This window comes from Lonchura striata, chromosome 6, assembly GCF_046129695.1.
Source record: "Lonchura striata isolate bLonStr1 chromosome 6, bLonStr1.mat, whole genome shotgun sequence".
NCBI classification, from domain to species: Eukaryota; Metazoa; Chordata; class Aves; order Passeriformes; family Estrildidae; genus Lonchura; species Lonchura striata.
In genome coordinates this window covers 15,080,703-15,099,743 of record NC_134608.1, presented here as the reverse complement: position 1 = coordinate 15,099,743, position 19,041 = coordinate 15,080,703, and the positions used below count along the sequence as shown (strand labels likewise).

Genomic DNA, 19,041 nt, shown 5'->3' with positions numbered 1-19,041 from the left:
GGTACTAAGAAAAGCAGATCAGAATAGGTAATTAACACATAACTGGTTTTTTGGGTTTTTTTCCCCCCACAAATGAACTTGGAAACAGTTCAGAAACTGTCCTACATTCAGAGGCTTTCTTTGAGCCTTGATTTGGTCACAACAGAGGAGAAACCCTGGGCAATGAACTCCACTGTGCAGGGCCAGCTAAAGCAGAAGGTAGCAGGAAAGAGACAGTGCTGTAAAGAATGATACTGCAAGCATTGGGGCTAATTCTGGATTCCCTCTATGACTCTGAGGTGAACCAAAACATGCTTCAGTACAGTGAGAAAACTGTCAGAGACACAAACACAAATTTTTTTGCTGTTCAGAAATTCATATGTATTAGCCTCTTGTTAAAAGTCAGCATGGATTGATTTTTGAAACTCTTTCAAAATGTGCTTCTTTTTGTTTCAACTATCCTTGTTATCATGAGGTGGTGGCTTGAAGAAGAGGTTCATCATCCTACCAGGAAGGTCAGCAAAGCTTCTCCAAGCCAGTAGCTGCTCCACCCCTGGGCTTGCTTCTGGAGACAGTAATGCATAGAGCATGCCTACATTGCTGCTTTGTTTTACACCTTAGTTCCTTCTTAAAAATATTACTCTAGTCCTACTATTTTATTCAAAATACTTTTTAAGAAGCTACCTAGCTCCTTTCATCAGCAAATACTCAGCATGCCTTGCCTACAGTCCCAACCATGCCCTGCTGCTTGCAATGCAGACCATCACTCTATAGAAAGGCAAAACTCTCTGTACAAAACTCTCCTGTAGTTCTGGGCACTCTGAAGGAAAAGTAATGGCACTGTCTCAAAGAAGCAAAATGTCAGTCTTAGCTGAGGAGGGACCTGGACAAAGTATTTGCAGAGCAGTCACAGCCACCCCACTCCAGACAAACATCCACCTGACAGAAGACAGATCTGGTGCAGATGTGAAACTCTGTTGGCTGGCCCAAAGCTGTCTTTGTGTCCTGTCCACAAAGACAGTACTTGAAATACCAAAATTCCCCATTGCTTACCTTGGCCCCAGACTCCAGCTGAGAGGATGCAGTGACCGTGGTGGAGCCGAGGGGTGGTGGCTCTGGGGCAGTAGTCAGAGTTAGTTTGAAGAATTTACCTAAAGTATGTCTTGAAGTCATACATGGTTGCAGTCAGATTTTCCCATTAATTGCTATTCTTGCAACAGAACTGAAAGGTCTGTCCAGCCCTGGCCTTCCAGTCAACAGGGAAGGAAGAGGGATGCATGGAAGGTAAGCCATGCTGTTTTGTCATGGCTCACATAACTTTTCCTGCATTTGTTTCCCCACAAATATTTTTCTTAGCTCTGTTATTCCATTTGACAGAACCCACGTGCTCATTTATAGTGTAGATGGAGATTAATGTCAGGAACTTTTTGTTTTAATGAGTCTTTAGTAACTTGCATAATTTGTGAGGCAAACATATACATTTCAAATGATGATAATAGGAGCTATAGATGATGAGTTGTATTGTGAAATTATCCGAGAGGAACATAGAGCTATGATTCACATGTCAGTCAAACATAATATGGTAGGAGTTCAGTTTCTGACTGATATTAAAATCATTACTTCAGGATAATGAATTTTGTATTTAATAATTTTAAAATGTATTCAAGATTTTCTCTAGTTTTCTTTTAATATTTATCTATGTAAAAGGCTATCTCAATTAGGGAAGCACAGTGAGAAACACAAAGAGATGTGCAAAATTGCTGTGTTATCATTTTCATATTTCAAAGTCTTGAAAATAATATTTCAGAATTAAAGCCTCAGGAAAGAAAGGAGATTATGCCATTTTGTTTCATTCATTAAACTCTCAAAAGTTTCCTGTCTATGTATTTTATTTATTGAGTCTGAGAAGAATCAGAATTTATGTGTCAAATACAGAGTTTTCTGTGTTGTGTGGAAAGTGAACTTCTTAAATGTGGAAACAGATTTCTTAAATCTATGTTTATGGGCCAAACAAAAAATGTCCTAATAATCAGTCTGTACTTCATGGATTTGGCAGATGTTTGGAATAAATGTTAAGGTGTTTGATATTTGCTGGCCAAGTCATGTTTTTATCCAAGAGCCCTGTTGTTAATAAAAGAGTGTAATTTTAAACTCTAACTTTGAAAACCCTAGTTGTGCTAGTGGAAAGTTTGTCCATGAAAGTGTTACTGGTCCTAAGTAGTTATGTATTTTTTTTTTTTTTTTGTAGTAGTAGTAGTAATGATTGGTTTACAAGAGGCTTTAAAAACAGCATAAGACATGCAAACATATACTCTGGATGCACTGAAATCTCTCAGTGATCTGCTTCATTTTTCTTGTTAGCACACTTGTGAAAGAAACATAATTTTGCTCTTAGATCTAATAATACAAACACAGGTTGCGTGCAAAGTCATTCTGATCTGATGTATTGTGTTTATCCTTTCAAGAGAGACAACCATGTTGATTTTTGTCATTGATACTAAAGAAAACTCTCCCCTCCTGTTTTCACTTGGCTTGGACTGTTAGCACTGATGAATTTCTGTAAGCAGTTACACAGTGGCTGTTCAATGAGCCGTGCCTAACAAAGTAATAAAGTTTAATTAGCCCAACTTAATCTGACAGTGTGTTGCTGGCACACTGTCTGTCTGTAGAGCTGGCTAGTGATGCATGCATGCATATGAAATAAAGATCACTCCTTGAAATTCTTCTTTGCTTCTAGTATTGTGTAATTGAATTTGAAGTTGTCTTCTACATTCTCTACTTCCCTCTGTACAATACAAAACCAGGTCTCAGCTAAGCAAATTGACATGTTCTTCAGTTTGAGTTTGATAGAGGCTATTTTTGAGCTACAAATTTCATATTCATGTTGTTTAATCACAGCAAAAGTTTGGATCACACAAGAAACCAAAATCTGTGCAGCCAAGACCCTAATCCCTAATACCTCTAACATGTAAAATTGTTTCAGGGTGCAAAAGCTCTGAGTACAGCACACATGCTGCTTAAGACAGCATAAGGACTGCACAGAGATAATAATGGATTAAAGGTCACAGCATCTTCCTTTATACTTTGAAAATATGAGCTATACTTTTTTGTTTTCAATGATGTTGATGTTCATCATGCCTTACATGGGTTTACAAACTCAAAACTCTGAGCCAAGGTTTCATCAATGATTTTTGCTACAGACAGCTCAACCTACAGCTGTAATCAATGATAAACACTGAGTAGTGAGACGACAAGATTCAGCAGTCCTAGCTAGTGCAGCCTCAGTGTGCTTCCCAGCAAAATTCAGGAGGTCTTTGTGAACATCCTGTGAAGAAAGTGGGCAAATTTCATAGAAACAGAGGTTGGACAGTAAAAGTGTAAAGGGATGTTATTGATCCAGTGTCCCCCTGGGGGGGGTTTCAGCTGAGGAATCCCAGCCCAGGGAATGGAAACAGACCTCCCTAGTGCAGGGCAGGGAACGGGAAGTGCCAGAAAGAGGCTAAAAGGAAAAACCAAGGGAGCTGTCCTGTGCTTCTCTAACAAAACACATGTATGCACTTCATAATAAAATCTTGTTCGACTTTTGTCCAGCTGCGTCCAATGGCTTCTTGCAGCAAACTTATAATCAATATAACAGAGAAACATTAAAACTCAGGGATTATAATCAGACATTAAAACATATTCCTAAAACTGTCCCTCTATATAAAGCATTTTCCTTTCCAGGAAAACATCTTCATAAAGTGTCCCAGTGTGTTTTCCCCACAGGTTTTGTGCCTGTGCAGCAGAATCTTAGAATCAAAATCCAGGATGGAAGAAACCCCCAGAGGCCATCTAGTCCAGCCCTTTGCACAGAACATCAAGTTTCTCAGGTCCATGTCTCCAAGCAGGGGTTTTTGCAACCTCTCTGGACCACATCTTCCAGTACTTAACCACTGCATGCTAAAAACATGTTCCTTATTAGAATTTTTTACAATCAAACAGTTCTGTTCTCTGATCTTCAGTGTCTTCCAGCTCCAGCATCATACATATTTTTCATGATCCAGGGACTTTTGGGCTGTCATTTGCAGAGAAGCCATTGCATTTTCTGAGCTGAACCTTACTAGCATTAATTGAGAGAAAACTTCCATGGATCTTCTGCTCTTGCATTTATCTCAGGGGAGGTCTTTGTGAAGCCAAATCCACATGGATGCTTTATCTCCTCTCCTCATCCCCCCCAAAAGAGGGCCTCACAAAAAGACTCAAAGGAGAAAATTAAATGTTCTTGTCACCTGCTATTGCCTAGATGTGCTTGTAAAGCCAAAATTGCTGGTGCCTACCTTCAGTAAAGTCAGGTTTTGACTACACTGCTGCTTTCCAGGAGATGTAGGTAATTTACAGATCTTGAGAGATACTATTCAGTGGAGTGATTGGTTATTTTATGAAATTAAAACCCAGTCACACAGTGGACTTTTTATTTGCTGGCTGTCACTTACAAGATAATGAGAAAGGAAATTAATATCTGAGTGAGAAAGCATAACGAAATTTCCCACCTCTGGAAAGAAAGGCATCAATATTTGTTACACAGGTTAATTTTATCCTTGTTCAGATCTATGAACTCAAAGACCAGAGTGAAAACAATGAGGAAAAAAAAAAATCTTTGAAGATATCTTTGAATATCTTTGAAAATATCTTTGAAGCAGTTTCTAAAGAAATATTGGAAGACCCAAAAAATCCACAGAGTTGCAAGAATAATTCCTCATTTTTCCCACTGAAATGAGTTATAGGACTTAGATCTCAGTGATCAGTTCAGTGTTGCCAGGCTCCATGAATACTGAAGTGCTTAGAGAGGCTGTTTTCCCCTTAAATTTCTCTTGACCGTTCATCAGCTTTCCCCACCCAAATTCCACCTCCATCCAAGGCAGACCCATCACATCCAGCTGGAGTGCCTTGCAAAGAAAATGGACTTGGGCTTCTTGGGGCATCAAGGGAAGAGCATTTTGCAAATCAATGTTAGTAAGAAAAAACTAGATAAACAGATTTTGCTTTTAAATATAGATATAGAAGATATATCTGATTGTTCTTACTGCCTCTGAACTAGCTTGCTCTTTTAATCTTGCTGTGTTGAATTAAATTAAGATGTACATCTATGGTGCTTTCATCTGCACAGCAATACAAGTACAGAAAAAATACACCTTCTAAAAAAATAAAAATTAAAACTGTGTGTTTACCCCAGCTGTGTTTTTTGACTTCTCTTTTTCGTAATTTCTTTCTAGTAAAGAAACTGAAGTATTTCTTTAAGGAATCCCCATGTTATACTGTCCAAAAACTGGCCAAAAAGTGAGTAATTTCATATTGCAATAGGTCTGAGTTTCACTTATGAATCATAGCAGTGAATAAAATTAGTTGGAGCGTGAACTAAAGACTGGGTTTAACCCTACTGTACCAGATGTACAAAGTAAAAAAGAGAAAGGGAGCCATCGCCTCACTAAGCCTGGCAGGGAGCAGTCTTTGAGCAGATAATGGTGTGGAAATTGCTGGCAGTTAGAACAGATAGAAATGTCTCAGGAAAGGAACTGCTGCAGTGCTCTGTAAATGCTACATGGCTTGGTGCAGGGAGAGCCCCTTGTACTCCCAAAATAGGAAGAAGGAGCAATAAGTGTTTATGCCACATCAGCTGTGTGACAGGGTCAGCTCCTACACATGACCTTGCCTTGGGGAAAAAAGTCCAGGAAGCCAGTGCCAGAGACTCAAGGACATGTGAGAGTCAAAAGTCTAAAGCCTTATATATGCTCTGAAGTACATAAAAGACTATGCAAATGAAAGTGTCACAAAATGACATTGGAGTGGAAAGTTAACACAAGGGCAGAATGTTTATTCTGAGTGTTTCCAAGTTTTAAAGCCTTATATAGTTTTCTGCTTTTACTTGTTCCTTCTTTTATGATCTTTAACACTACTCAAAAATGCCTCTAGTTTTCTTCCAGTGTCTGTTGAATTTCACATAATTTGTAGATAACAGTTAAATCTATTTCCACCGTGGGTTTCTGAGCACTTAATTTACATTTTTAGCCTTTGTTTCCAGACTTCTGGTTCCTAAATATGACAAAAAATACAATTTTCTTCTATTTCCACACTGCTTGTTTTCCTTTTCTCCTTATTTCAATGTGTGCTGTTCCAAAGTTTCTGCCAAGTTGGCAATTCTTTTTCTATGGCTGTTAACCTACAAGAGGAGACTGCTTTCAGCCTTTGCAGAGACTGCTTTGATCCATACCATCCCTGATTTCCCTCAGGGCCTGCACAGGCAGTGCTGAGGCTGCAGCTTGCACGTGTGCATGGTTGCATGCAGTCCTGCAACACACATTAGAAGATGTCCTCTGCACTTTGTCCCTCGTGTGGCTCATCACACCAGCTCCAACCTCCAGCAATGGCCCATCACAGTACTTCATGCAACAGCAGCAGCAGCTCTCAGCTAGCTAGAATAAAAGCCCTTCCCTGGTTACTGTGAGGTTTCTTGCTCATAGTACTCAGAGCCAGAGAGCCAACCAAGAAATAAAAACCCGTGGAAGAAGAAGCAAAAAAGAAGCAGACTGAAAGAAGAAACACTGTCCTGAGCAAACCATGACTGCAGTGGGTTTGTGACAACCTTAATGCTGACATTTTTGTGGGGGGTTGTGCAATCCTTTTGGGCTCGTTATTTACTACACAAATTTGCTGCACATTTGCAGTGAGAGGCATGCCCTGGTTTTTGTCAAAATGGAAACAAAACCAAGGCAAGACATGTATGGTTCCTACACCTGTCTGAAGATGTTTCCTTACCAAGATATTTTCTGGTCATCCAGTTCTTAAATCAGCTTCATTTTTGTCTTTCAAATAGTTAAGAGGCAAGATTACTTCTCAAAGTGACGTGTGGTTGGCAAAGTAGCACTCAGATATTTTTTCCTACTAACAAACAGAGACTATTGATCTGAGGTGCATGAGGAACAACAAACATAGTCTCTTGATATTTGCCTACAGAGTTATTTGTCATTGCAAAGCTGAACTTTGACAATTTATCCTGAGTTAGTCCTGAGATTTGGCAAGAAGTTTTAAATTATCTTGTGTAGAATAAATTTATCTGTATTTCACCTAGACCAAGTCCTTATATATTTAGAAGCATGAAGCCAACTACTTATTACTAAACACATAACATACTAAGTACAGTTATGAGTGAAAAGCTTTTGTCATTGATTTATGTGATTTTGAGGAGGAATTAAAAGCTAATATCAGGTGTTACCTCTCTGCAGATACACATGGAATGTTTTTTCTATTCCTTATTGGTATTCTTGTGCTGCAATTTACTCATATTGACAACAGTGATTTAATGTAAAGAAAATAAAGATCTCCAAATTAAAAAAAAAATCTGGTTTAGAAATATTCACTATAGTTTTTATGTTACATTTTTCACAGACATCTTAAGAAACTAAGGTCTAAAATGTAATTTATAATTTTTTCTACCAGTTTGAGATAATCTGTAACAAAAGATTTAATCAATCTATAATTTACATTCTTTCTTTGGCTGTCTATATTTTAATAAGATGTGCTAAAGATTTTGATTTAAAATTTAAAGCAAAAGATAATATAATAATTTAAATATTTACTGCTTTGTAAGTGAAGTTATATTTCATTCATAACCATACAATTATCTACTGCAACTGGATTCAAGGAACCTTAAGGTAAGAAAAGGTACAAATGTCAATTCCCAGCCTGTGTTTACTCTGTAATAGTAATCCACTGCTAACATTTAGAAAAGTGACTTCTGAAATATTTTCTGTATTTTTTATGTGTGTTTATGATAGCTTTAACCAATTTAACAGTCCCTAGGAAAGCTCTGCAGTTCCTACTGAGGAAGTGGAAGATTTTTGGAGTTATAATTTACATTCCTCCTTTTTTCTACCACAGTCTGTCAAGTCTAGCTGGAAAGTGAATACCGAAGGTGGCATCAGTTGAAACAAGAAATGACAGTGACAACAAATCTATGAAAAGGAAACCGGTGCTATGTCATGGACTACTCCATCGGGCTTTTATCTCAAGGCATTAGCAACAATTGTTATATTAGTAGAATAAAACAAAAGTCTTTTTTCTGCTATGCATTCCTTCCTTAATAGAATTAAAATTATCTGTACATCAAAGCAGCTTTCTTTTCTCCAAGCGGAGGCTTCTGCTGAGGAGGAGACAGGGGAAGGCAAGCTAAAACAGCTGCACTCATCAGCCCTTTATACTGGTGGTGTCCTCCAATGTTTCAGTCACTGATCCTGCAGTTTCATAACATGCTTGCTTACAAAACTTAAAGAAATTAATGAAAATGCACTCCAATATTAAAGAAATCTGCATCTAAGGGTATTCATCAGGGGTTACTGGATTAAACAGACAGGACTTACAACTTGCACCTCATTTTTCCTGTTTCTCCTTTCACATGCACACCCTGTGACTGTACAGCAATACCTACATCAGTTGGAGACTTTGAACCAACTGGGTACCCCACAGGAGCACGTCAGAAAGGGCTTCTTACAAAACTGGTGAAAAGTGACTTGTATTTCATTAACACTACAAGCTATATTCAGGTGTAGGCTGTGGGAAATCCTAGTGACTTTTGGACAAGGAAATACAGTTTTTGTGTTTTAAGGGATTAATAAGGTTTCTAAGGATAATGGTTGAAAGATGAGCACTGGCACAGAGTGGGTTGCATACATAAGTGTTTCCCTGGATCACAGGAATTGAGCCAGCGATGTGCATAATTTTTGTCAATCAGCCATTTTTCTGAGGGTTTACAATTTTCCCAATGAAGAGGACAGTGTGGGTGAACTTATCCAGAATCAGCAGGAGAAATGGTCTGTTGAATCTGACTCGAGGTGGGCGAGGAAAATCCCCAGATCTCCAGGTAACCTCCTTCACTGAGGCCGCGGCCGCCTCAGTGCCATTCTCATGAACATTCAGCATGGCTCTGTGGATCACCTGCAAGAAACAAAGCAAACAGCCTCCAGTTGACAATTCAGCAAGAAGAGAGAGCCTGTCACCCTCTTCATTTTTGCCAGCCAAAGGGAGCCCTGCCTGGAGCAAGACGGAGCAGCAGCAGCTTCTGGGAAGGTCATCACCAGTTGCTCCCATTCCCACCGCAGCACCAGCAGCCATCACACCACTCAAGCCATCCTCCTTCACTGCTTGTGCAGAGAGTAGCCCTCAAACTGCAGGCAGCCAAAGAGTACTCAAGATGACTGATGACAAGAAAATCTGGAAGCAAAGAAACCTGGTAATTTAGCTGAGATTCAATTTTGTCTTTGGCAGCTTCATGTATTATTGTGAATTTACCCTGTCATCTAGCCGAAAAAATAACTTTTTGAGAACACTAGAAGGGCAGGGATAACAGCCCTTTGCCCTATGTAAGAAGAATTAGAGGAAATTTTACCAAAGCTATTGCACTACATTTAGATAATTTTGTTTAGTAGCCAAAAGAACATTTAATTATATGTATGTTTTCATCCTCATCCTCCAACCATGACTTTCTAACCCCTAGTAAGTATGTTTGGCTTCAGGTTTATGAAAGACAGGGCTTTCTTTGCCTCCAGACTGGCAGCTATTGATGAATGAGTGATGCTTCAGAGAGACTGGGGTAAGCTTTTTCGTGGAATATTAATGTCAGGTTCCTGGGAACAGGCAAATCCTGTGGTTGCTTTCACATGCTGACTTACTTTTGAAACCATCAGTCCAGGCTCCTCAGTAATCCCTGAGAGATCAGCTTGTTCAGTAAACAGATTGACCATACCCATTTGTTTCACTATATTCTTCACATCATAGGTACCAGAAATACAAAATTTTGGAATGTGCAGGTGTATTTTTCTGTAACAAACAACACAAACAGGGACAAATCATCATCTAGACAACATTCCTCAATGGCTTCAGTATATTGACACTTCACATTTGTTTTTCTAATACTTACAGCCTTCTCTCAGGGTTCAGATAGCACTTCTGATCAGGTTAGCTACTTAATGTGGAGGGTAGGAACAAAATAAGTCAGTTCTAGCTCCTGCCTCTGCAGTGGGATTCGAGGAGTGGGGTGGAAGATAGAGCTGTACAGCTCAGTGGCAAACAGAACTACTACTGCCAGGTACAAGGGCTTTTTCAAAAGATTGCAGCTAGCTGACCTAAGGCTGTTCAAATATGCAACACCACAGAAATAGCTACAGTAATGGTGAATTAATCCACTTTCACACAGAATGCCCTCAGCATAACACCCAACAGCTACTCCATTATAGTTTCCCAGTGCTTGTATGAAACAAAGGTCTGTTGACTTCATCATGGTGCTATGTAATTTTTTGTTGAACCAGGAACTAAACCCAAGATGAATCCCAAGTTCAATGACCTATTTGTTCATGAGCCATAGCTCTTTTTCATTTTCATTTTCCAGCTAATTAAAGGGAAATTCATCATAGAGTCAAGTAAGTCTATACATTAAGTGTATAGAGTTCAGTCAAATAACCTGACCTTCAATGTTTTGTCTTGGTGAGATAAACACATGGTCACCTCTCACCTTAGCAAAAAGTCTTACCTGTCTTGGAGGGACTTTTCCCATTTAGTTACAGTTCTTTTCAAGAGGGCATCTTCTACCTGCTTCATCTTCCCTTCATCAGGCAAAACAAATAATGCTGCAACATCTCCATTGTAAGGTATCTGAACCAGCCAACAGGACAGCTCTTCATCAAAGTAATTTCTGTAGTAACCCTTTCGATACATCATATCAACTTTTACAGATGTGTTCTGATCCACAAAAAAGTCCTCCTCTTTTGTCTGTGCCATACTGAAGGGTTTCTCCCAATGGGCTTATGACAAAAAGGAAATGTATTCAGTGGAATACAAAGAGGAATGGCCACAGTGAATAAAACAGGACCTAGATCCACAGCCTTCCTTTCATTAGAGCAATATTCTTTTCATGTTACTGCATCCTCAGGTGTTACAGCATTGTATATATATATATATATATATATATATATATATATAGGTGCTTAAAGACAATTACAGACAGATAATACTGAAAACAGCATCTTTCACTACAGCATGAGTCTGTGATCACATGACAAAATTAACCAAATTCAATAAAGATATTTAATTGAAAATTTCATTAAAGCAGGTGAGGATATATTTTTACTGGCAAAAAATATACATGGGTTTATAGTGATACCTTCCAGATATTGAGCATGATTTCCTCTATTTAAAATATTTAATTTTTTTCTCTTTTTGTTCTCTATAATAAGCACTATCTTTGTACTGTTTGATATGTCTTACCTTTAAAGAAGACATAGTTAATGAGAACCATTGCAGTCAGAGGATCAAGACTTTCCACTAGTTTAACTATTTTCCCATTTGTCTTTTCCTCAATATAACTGTTGATCTGACTCTCAGCACCAACAGAGTTGTTAAAGTCAGTAGAGAAGACTTCAGATTCATAAAAGCTCTTGACATCATCCAAAAACTTCTGTAGTGGCTTTAGTGTCTCCTCTATAAAAAGGGCATTGCCCAGGCTCAGCTGGAACTCACTATTTGAACGGTTCAGCATGTGGAGAAGTTGGCAAAAACCTTCATGTATTTTCTGCTCCTGAGTCTTTTTCAGGTTAAAGGCAAGCCCTTCCAAAATCTGTGTCAGTGTCACAGCCTTGGCACCAAGTGCCAGCATTGCAAAGGAAGCAGAGATGCTTATGGGTGAAAAGAAAATATTTTTGTCCATTGCTTCAGATGCAACCAGCTTGTAAAAGGAAAATGCAAAGTCAGCATTGCTGAGAACTAGTTTGACAAAGGTTTTGTTCTTAAGTGGAGAAGCTTCTTCCCACTGAGAAATATGTCCTGGATAATATGTACCTTTAGCATCACCCTGCTTATTACGGTAGCGAGGATGCTGATGACGCAGGGCAACAGTATGCAAACCAGCCAGCAATAAACACAAGGAGAAAGTGGTCTTCATTTTGCTTTCAACTGTTTCTGCAAAAGAAATAGACATGCAAAACACATCACGGAAACTAATTTGTTCATACTGTGTCCTCCAGTAAAGTAAAATGATGCTCTCAGAACATACCTATTCTCTAAAATCCCCCACACTTGTAATTCACATTTCTGATGCATGCCAGTGTTCCCTGGAAAGAATATACCTCCACTATTTATATATATACAGTCTAATTCTCTTTCAAAAGAGGCAATTTAAAACTTTTGAAAGTTTATTTTACTTTTAATAAACTTTTAAAAGTTTATTAAAGTATTATCTAATACTTTAATATTAGCATATTCTTTTAAAATTTGGAAATAATTGGAAGTGTATGACCTTTTCCCAAGAGTAACTGGCACGAGTTGGCTTCGTACTAAATACCACATGAAGGTTACTGCACCTTTGTTAGCCTTCCTCAATTCATCAAATAGTTAAAGAATTAAATATGTATTAAACAAAAATGTGATATAAGCATAGATTATACTACCTAGAACCAAAACTACAAAATACTTTTACAGTTTCTTCAAAGGTGAAAGACTACATCACTAGTCTTTGTGGTATAAAAGTCTATAGTCATTTCAATTGTTTCCAAACCAAATTTATACTTTATTATGTGAAGTATCTTCTTTAGTATCACTTCTTTCTGGCTTTTGAAATGTACTGATTTTTTTTCATAAGAGGTATAGTCCCTATTTACATGTACAAAGGCACCACTCCCAGGCAACAACCTCCTCAAAATGAAGTGTAAGACATCGAAAAGAAAACTAAAAGGGTACTTACATTGCTACAGTCTGGTCTTGTCTGCTCATTCTTCCCTTCAGTATCATTAAACAGAGATAATCAGAGCACTCCGTTAATCATTAAATAGTTCAAATAAAAGTTGCCAGTGAGGATGCACAACAAGCAGTAATGACATTGGATATTTTGGACAATTTTTCCAACCCAGACAAACGCTAGCAGTGCTGGGTGATGGGGCTGCAGACAAGAAGGATTGGAGCAGAGGCTGTATCTCTGTTGCTTCTATGCTTGTGGATTGACAGGAGGGACCTCCTGCTGCGGATGCTTGGCAGGAGAGCCGCAGCCACGGCACAGCTGGAGCTGGAAGCCGTGACTTGGTGTGGGGACCACCCCTTGCTTGGGTCTCAGCACCCCTCAAAACGGATCACAGAGTCTCTGCCAGATGCCCTCTTTGATTTGTCCTGCGGGCACTGCCGGAGCTGTAACCTCTCTCTGGCAGGATTTCAAAACAGGGTTTGGATTTAGAAAGTCCTTCTGCCTTTCTATATACCTCAGTCACAACCTTCAACATCATGTTTGGTGGTTTTGGGGATTTTCTTATGCAGAGCAGACTGTGTATGATTGGTGAACAGTCTATAAGTTTCTTAGGAGAATAACACATGATATTATCACTCTAGGAAGACATTTACAGCCAATAAAGTTGTCTACTCATTGCTGTTGGCCATCACCTGTGACTGAGTATTTGGGGAACTGGGGAAGAATTTTCACCTGGCTTTGTAGAAAATATGCAATAAAACCACTACTGTTGAGAAGAGCACTGACTTCAAAGAGAAACATGTGGTCAGAAACAGACATCTTATTTCCTTGGGTTAATCTTCTGTATAATATACAGCTGAAATGGACACCATGAGGACACAGAACAGGCTGCCAATTCACCTTTCAACCAGTACTAAAGAAGACATGCTGGCATCACTGGATGATATTTAGAGTTGAATATGAAAAAAATCACTGAAGGAGAAACTAAGGCAGAAAATGAACTTCATTAAACACATCTGGTTGCCAACATGTCACTCTCTGCAAATTCCCAGGCATTTGGTTTCTGAGCAGGAGCCTCACACTATATCAGATATTGAAATGCTCCACATGGTGTTCAACATCTCTGAATGAGAGCACACTGGTAGGGACCTACACTTAGGAAGCTGAATATACTGAAATAATTACAAATTAATAGTGTGATTTGCCCTATGAACCTTTTTCTCTTGGTCTAAAAGATCCTTTCTTATGCAAACAACTTTTAGAATAACAAGTTCACCAAAGAATAGTTCTTATTTTGAAATGAAATTGTCTACCCAGAGAAATCTCTTGGTGTTAAATTAAATTTTAATTGAAATCTTACATTCTATATTTGTGTGATGCAAACATGGCCTAAAACAAGCACTGAGAAAATCTCTTATGCAGATATTTTGGAATTACACTTAAAATTTATTGCTTCCAAAGCCAGATAGAAAGTATTAGGGCTAAACTTTGCAGAGTGCTACCATTGATATTGTACAACAGATTAATATTGTTGGCAGTATTAGTATTGTTGGCAGTGAAGAAGCAGAAGGAAGATCAACTAGCTGAATGAATATATGCAATGAAATGAAATTTATTGCATGATTTATTGCTTATTTTCCTTTTTTTAAACAAGTCTTTGAGACTATATTTTAGGATTTTGAGGATTCTGACAGATCAGAGATGGTGCAGCAAGTCTTTTCCCAATTTGAATGGAGGCAAAATACGAGACTGTGTGGTTGTCCTTATCCTCTGCAGATCGCAGCCTGGCAGGTCGGCACAATTCCATTTCCAACAATGGCTTACATTATCATGGCTCCACAGGACACTTTGGGATCTAGGATGTACCTACATGGGCTTTCTGTCGTGGTGCTGCACCATCTTTCCCAGCATGCCCATGTAAAATTGCACAGAAGTGCTGGAGCAGATCTGCTTCTCTTAGATGCCTCTTCTCAGTCACCTTTGGAACCGCTGTGAATGTGTCAGGGCTGTGACACACAGCACAATCACAGGCATGGGCATGAGGTGATAATCTTTGGCTGGGCCACTGAGACACAAAATGTCTTCAAATTTTACCTATATGATTTACCAAGAGACACAGCTCTCACTTGAAAGATAGAGGAACAGAAAATAAATTCTATTAACCATCCCTTGAATATGTAAGTTATGGTATGGCTTTTTTGATAGTTAGAGAATCTGCATCTGCAAGAGCAGCAAACCTAACAGCATTCATACACATTTTAGAACCTATTTAGAGCTATTACATCTTTCATCTACTTTGTGCACAGAACCTCCTGCTATGAGGTTCTTTCCTGACTGCAACCATCTTATACTGACTATAAAACATAGGTTGGACTTGATGTGTTCCTGTTTCATACTGATTTTTAATTTCAAACTTCTTCTTTCATCAGAACATCTTCCATGTGGTCTTTTTTTCTGACATGAAATGTGGTGAACAATACAGTAATTTTTCCTTAACAGAATATTTACTCAATTCAGACAGTCTTCTTCAGATCTTCCATATGAGAATCACATTGCTGTTAACAGTTTTCCAATGATAAAGAATACATTCTTGTTTAGTAAAGTAATAAATCATAAGATTTTTTTTCCGGATGGCTTATGAAAAAGAAACTGAATGCAACAAAAAATTAGAGAAATAAAGACAGTATAATTAAGGTTTATTCACTTTTAATAAATTAATCTCTAGCACTAGAACTGAACTGTACTTTCATCAATGAAATTCTTTTTTGCAAGAAACCACCAAAGTAATTTGCAGCAACATCAGTAGAGTATGTGTAACCATGATGTTAGTCAAGGACATTTACAAGAAATGGATGAATTATAGTTTTCTTTAAAATTGTTAGTCTGAGGAAAGTACAATTACCAAATTATTTAAAATGGATTCACTGTTATACCTGGGACTGGGAACTTAATGAAGGATATTTCCAGATGGGCCTTTGGTGGCTAGCAGTTTGAAGGGAATGAATGATATCATATATATGCTGTGTTTACATCTAATGAAAACAGTCCCATGTAAGTAAGGGCAGATGCACAGTACCCAACCAAGAATGGAGTATGGATGGTAAGATTTGAAGGATATGTTACAGGACACAGGGATACATAGCCCATCGTGGTCTTCATGCCTTTTTGCTCTTGATAATTTGCATTTGTTCTAACTCCTACTGCAGTGAGTGCTTAGAGTTTTCAAGTGAAATGCATATTTAATAATGTTTGTGTTTCTCTTGCACCTTTTCTGTGGTTGGAAATCGTAGTGCCTCTGTGCTTTGGGGACATGATTTGAATGCTGGATTAGGGATTAGTACTGTTTGAGGTTTTTTCCTACCTTCCAAACTACCAGGAGTCATGTCAAAGGTGAGTAGTTGGGTTCTCAGAATCCCCCATTCAAACCCCACCCTGCCTGGGAACTATCACAATCTGGTTTTAAGAGCTTAGTGATTTTCTGCTTGGAATTAGTGTGAGTAAAAGGAAAATGCCTACAACTTTTGTTGCACTGAATCTACTGAAACATTTAGAATAGGGTTGGCTTACAACCTGTCCAAATTCTCATTTCCTTGCAATACTAGCTGTGATCACAGGCTGTGCAGATGACATGACTGTGGGGAGAAGGTGGATGCGTTCATTCAAAGCATTCCAGATACCAGGGCTAAGGCTCAGATTGCATAGCTGGGAACAAGGAAGTCCAAAGTACTGGTATCATCTGAACAGCAGAGTTTATGTGAGCAACTGCTGTTTCTGTAACTATCCAAATGCTCTGTGCCTTTTGGTGTTGTCAGCACCTCTCCTTACTGCTGAAAGGAGCACACACTGCAGTGGCCCTGCAATTCCACTGCTTCATCTTTTGTAACAACAATCCGCATGGACTCTGCCATGTGGCAAAGCAAACAGAGTGTTACTGACAGAAGATATCCTGTCATAAAGCAGAGTCCCACTGGACCATAAACAAGGTCAGACAGAACAAATTTACAGTCTCCCACATGGCTCATAGGCTGCCAGGGTAAGTTTGGCACTCCGGTCTGCTGGGGCACAGCTAGGCTGCCTTCCAGGAGCCCAGCCCTGGGGGTCTATCTTCCCTCACAGGAGATCTCCGCTGAGTTAAACTCTCTCTAGGTAAGTTCTTTTCCTCATAACTTCCTATAAGTGCATCAGATCATGGCACCCAGACCCACAGCAGGCCATTTATGTTGGATGTTTATGATAGGTGGTCACATGCTTCACTGTAAGTTGTATTATCCCCTTCTGCTGACTGTCACTGCAGGAAGTCAGGTGGATTAGGTTATAAAGGTTACAACCTTTAGTTTACAAAGAAGGTCAGTTTTCTTTCAGGCCGTAATTTGGATTCAGCTGCTCCAGAGGCTGAAAGAGTGCATGAGTGGGAATTGTAGAGGAATAAAAACATCTCCAGATGAATGAGAGGCACTGTAAAATGTGTGTTTACCACAAATTAAATACACAGTCCCTAAATTTTACTTGTTTATGTCTATCAGAATCAGTTGTTGTTTTTTTTTTTTTTGAGAATTTTAAAGTTTCTTTAAGTTTTGTATGCCTTCTGATGTTTACATATTTCTACTGAATTTTCAGTTTATATAAACAATGTTTTACATTCTTCTTTGTAAGTAGAGAGAATTGATAGACTGTTAGTTTAACCAGTGTGGTTGGAGAGGTAGCAATTTCACCCCCCAATCCACTGTCACTTTGAGTATTCCATATACAGTACAGTCAGAAAATAAAGTTTGCTCTTTTTTTTCTTTTCTCTCCTCTTTTGCATCTAACATCCGTGTGTGAATTATTTTGTGTCATAGTGTGACAAGAATCCTTCATTTTTCGTCTACCTCTAATAACACTAATAGAATGAAGAGGGTTCCCTATCACATATTAAAACAAAAGAAAACTGCAAGGACAGATGATGGAAAGTAGACCAAGACAGATTTTCTTGGAATTAGGAAAAAATACTCCATCTCCCTACAAAAGCTTTCCAGAATTGTCAAGATCCTAAAGAATATTATCAGAACTGTGCTGAGAGTAACATCAGTGAGGTATGTTCAGTGTCCAATCTCTGTAGACCTTCATACTGTGAACTGTAGGCATTTTTCTGTTTTTGGTGTATGTTTGGCACAAGATGTATTAGTTTCCTGTCCCCTGCACATCCCTTTCTTCCAGAAAGATTTAGTATGGCCCCTTTTCCTACTCCCAGTCTGTGCTACAATTCAGGTCAACCTGCTGCTCTGGAACATGAAGTTGCTCAGCTGGAGGAAAATTGTAGAGATGCCCCACAGCTCAATAGATAACTCCCAGCATTCATCTATCTTCATCTATCCCATTTTATACTTCTGCTAGTAGCAGCCATTTTTCACAGTCCAGTAGGGAAACTATAAATGCAACTGTTGTCCTGCCATCTCAAACCCAAAGGCTTGGGAGGTAGATGGGAAAGGAAGTCTCTCTGTGTGTGATTTCCCAAAGCTTTTGCTCTGTCCTAGCAACTATGGGATTTTTCCTAACTTCTTTCCCTTTAGCAACAGGCAAACAACCTGTTTTTCTGCCACCACACTCTGATAAAAATCTCATGGCTCTGATAAAAATCTCATGGCTCTGATAAAAATCTCACCATCCTGCCTTCTAATCAGTCCTGGTGCACAGATTTATCTGGGTGGGATCTCACGGGAGCTGCTCCCAGCTCCTGTTGAGTTTGTGTAGGCACTGCAGGGCAGGCTGCCTCACACCACGGCAAGTTCTCATCAGTCTGAACTCTGAAAAGCCACTGGATTTGCAGAATTTTGCACAGAGGCATGGTCTCTCCCAGTCCCCTGAGTGATGCCATCTTGCCTTGTGAGGAGCAACAGCCCAGAGCTTCCCGAGTTCTTGCCACTTGGAGCAAAGGGACTCACACAAGGCAGCAAGCTCCGAGTCCCCCTGAGTCAGAAGCACAGCTTCCCAATCCTACAAACCCCGGCGGGCCCCTGTAAAGCACCTCTGTGTAAGGTGGGCCAAGTTTGGGAGAAGAGGTCAGAAAGCCAGAGAGGTGTCAGGAGTGGGGATCTCGTTTGTTGATTTGGGGCTTGCACTACTTTGCAGTGCGCAAAACACTGCCAGGATCACTGTAGAAATGAGCAGTGTATTCAGAAGCCTCATCTTCCTAGGGATGGGGACTCAAGTCCCCTTGCAAAAAATGTATGCAGGATCAATATGCAGTGGCATGAGAGCAGTGCTGTGAGATGGCAGCTGTCAAAGTTAGCCTCTCCTTGAGGCAGCAGCTGTGCAATGGTGCCTCA

The 19,041-nt window shown here is 39.2% G+C and overlaps 1 protein-coding gene across 1 annotated transcript; it reads right to left on the bottom strand.

Annotated features, from left to right (window-relative positions):
- Nucleotides 1-1,850: 1,850 nt before the first annotated feature.
- LOC110481162 (alpha-1-antitrypsin) lies at nt 1,851-12,798 on the bottom strand. Its single transcript, XM_021549633.3, has 5 exons — nt 12,743-12,798; nt 11,272-11,961; nt 10,538-10,808; nt 9,681-9,828; nt 1,851-8,946 (listed from the first exon to the last, which is right to left on the bottom strand). The coding sequence occupies exons 2-5, from the start codon at nt 11,942-11,944 to the stop codon at nt 8,740-8,742; spliced, it is 1,299 nt and encodes a 432-aa protein (XP_021405308.1). The 5' UTR covers nt 11,945-11,961; nt 12,743-12,798; the 3' UTR covers nt 1,851-8,739.
- Nucleotides 12,799-19,041: the final 6,243 nt, after the last annotated feature.

Coding starts and splice junctions, on each gene's coding strand:
- LOC110481162 (XM_021549633.3), bottom strand. CDS start 11,944: ATGAAGACCACTTTCTCCTTGTGTTTATTGCTGGCTGGTTTGCATACT. Junction 10,809..11,271: donor TAACTATGTCTTCTTTAAAG/GTAAGACATATC, acceptor TTTTGTCATAAG/CCCATTGGGAGAAACCCTTC. Junction 9,829..10,537: donor GAAAAGTCCCTCCAAGACAG/GTAAGACTTTTT, acceptor TGTTTGTTACAG/AAAAATACACCTGCACATTC.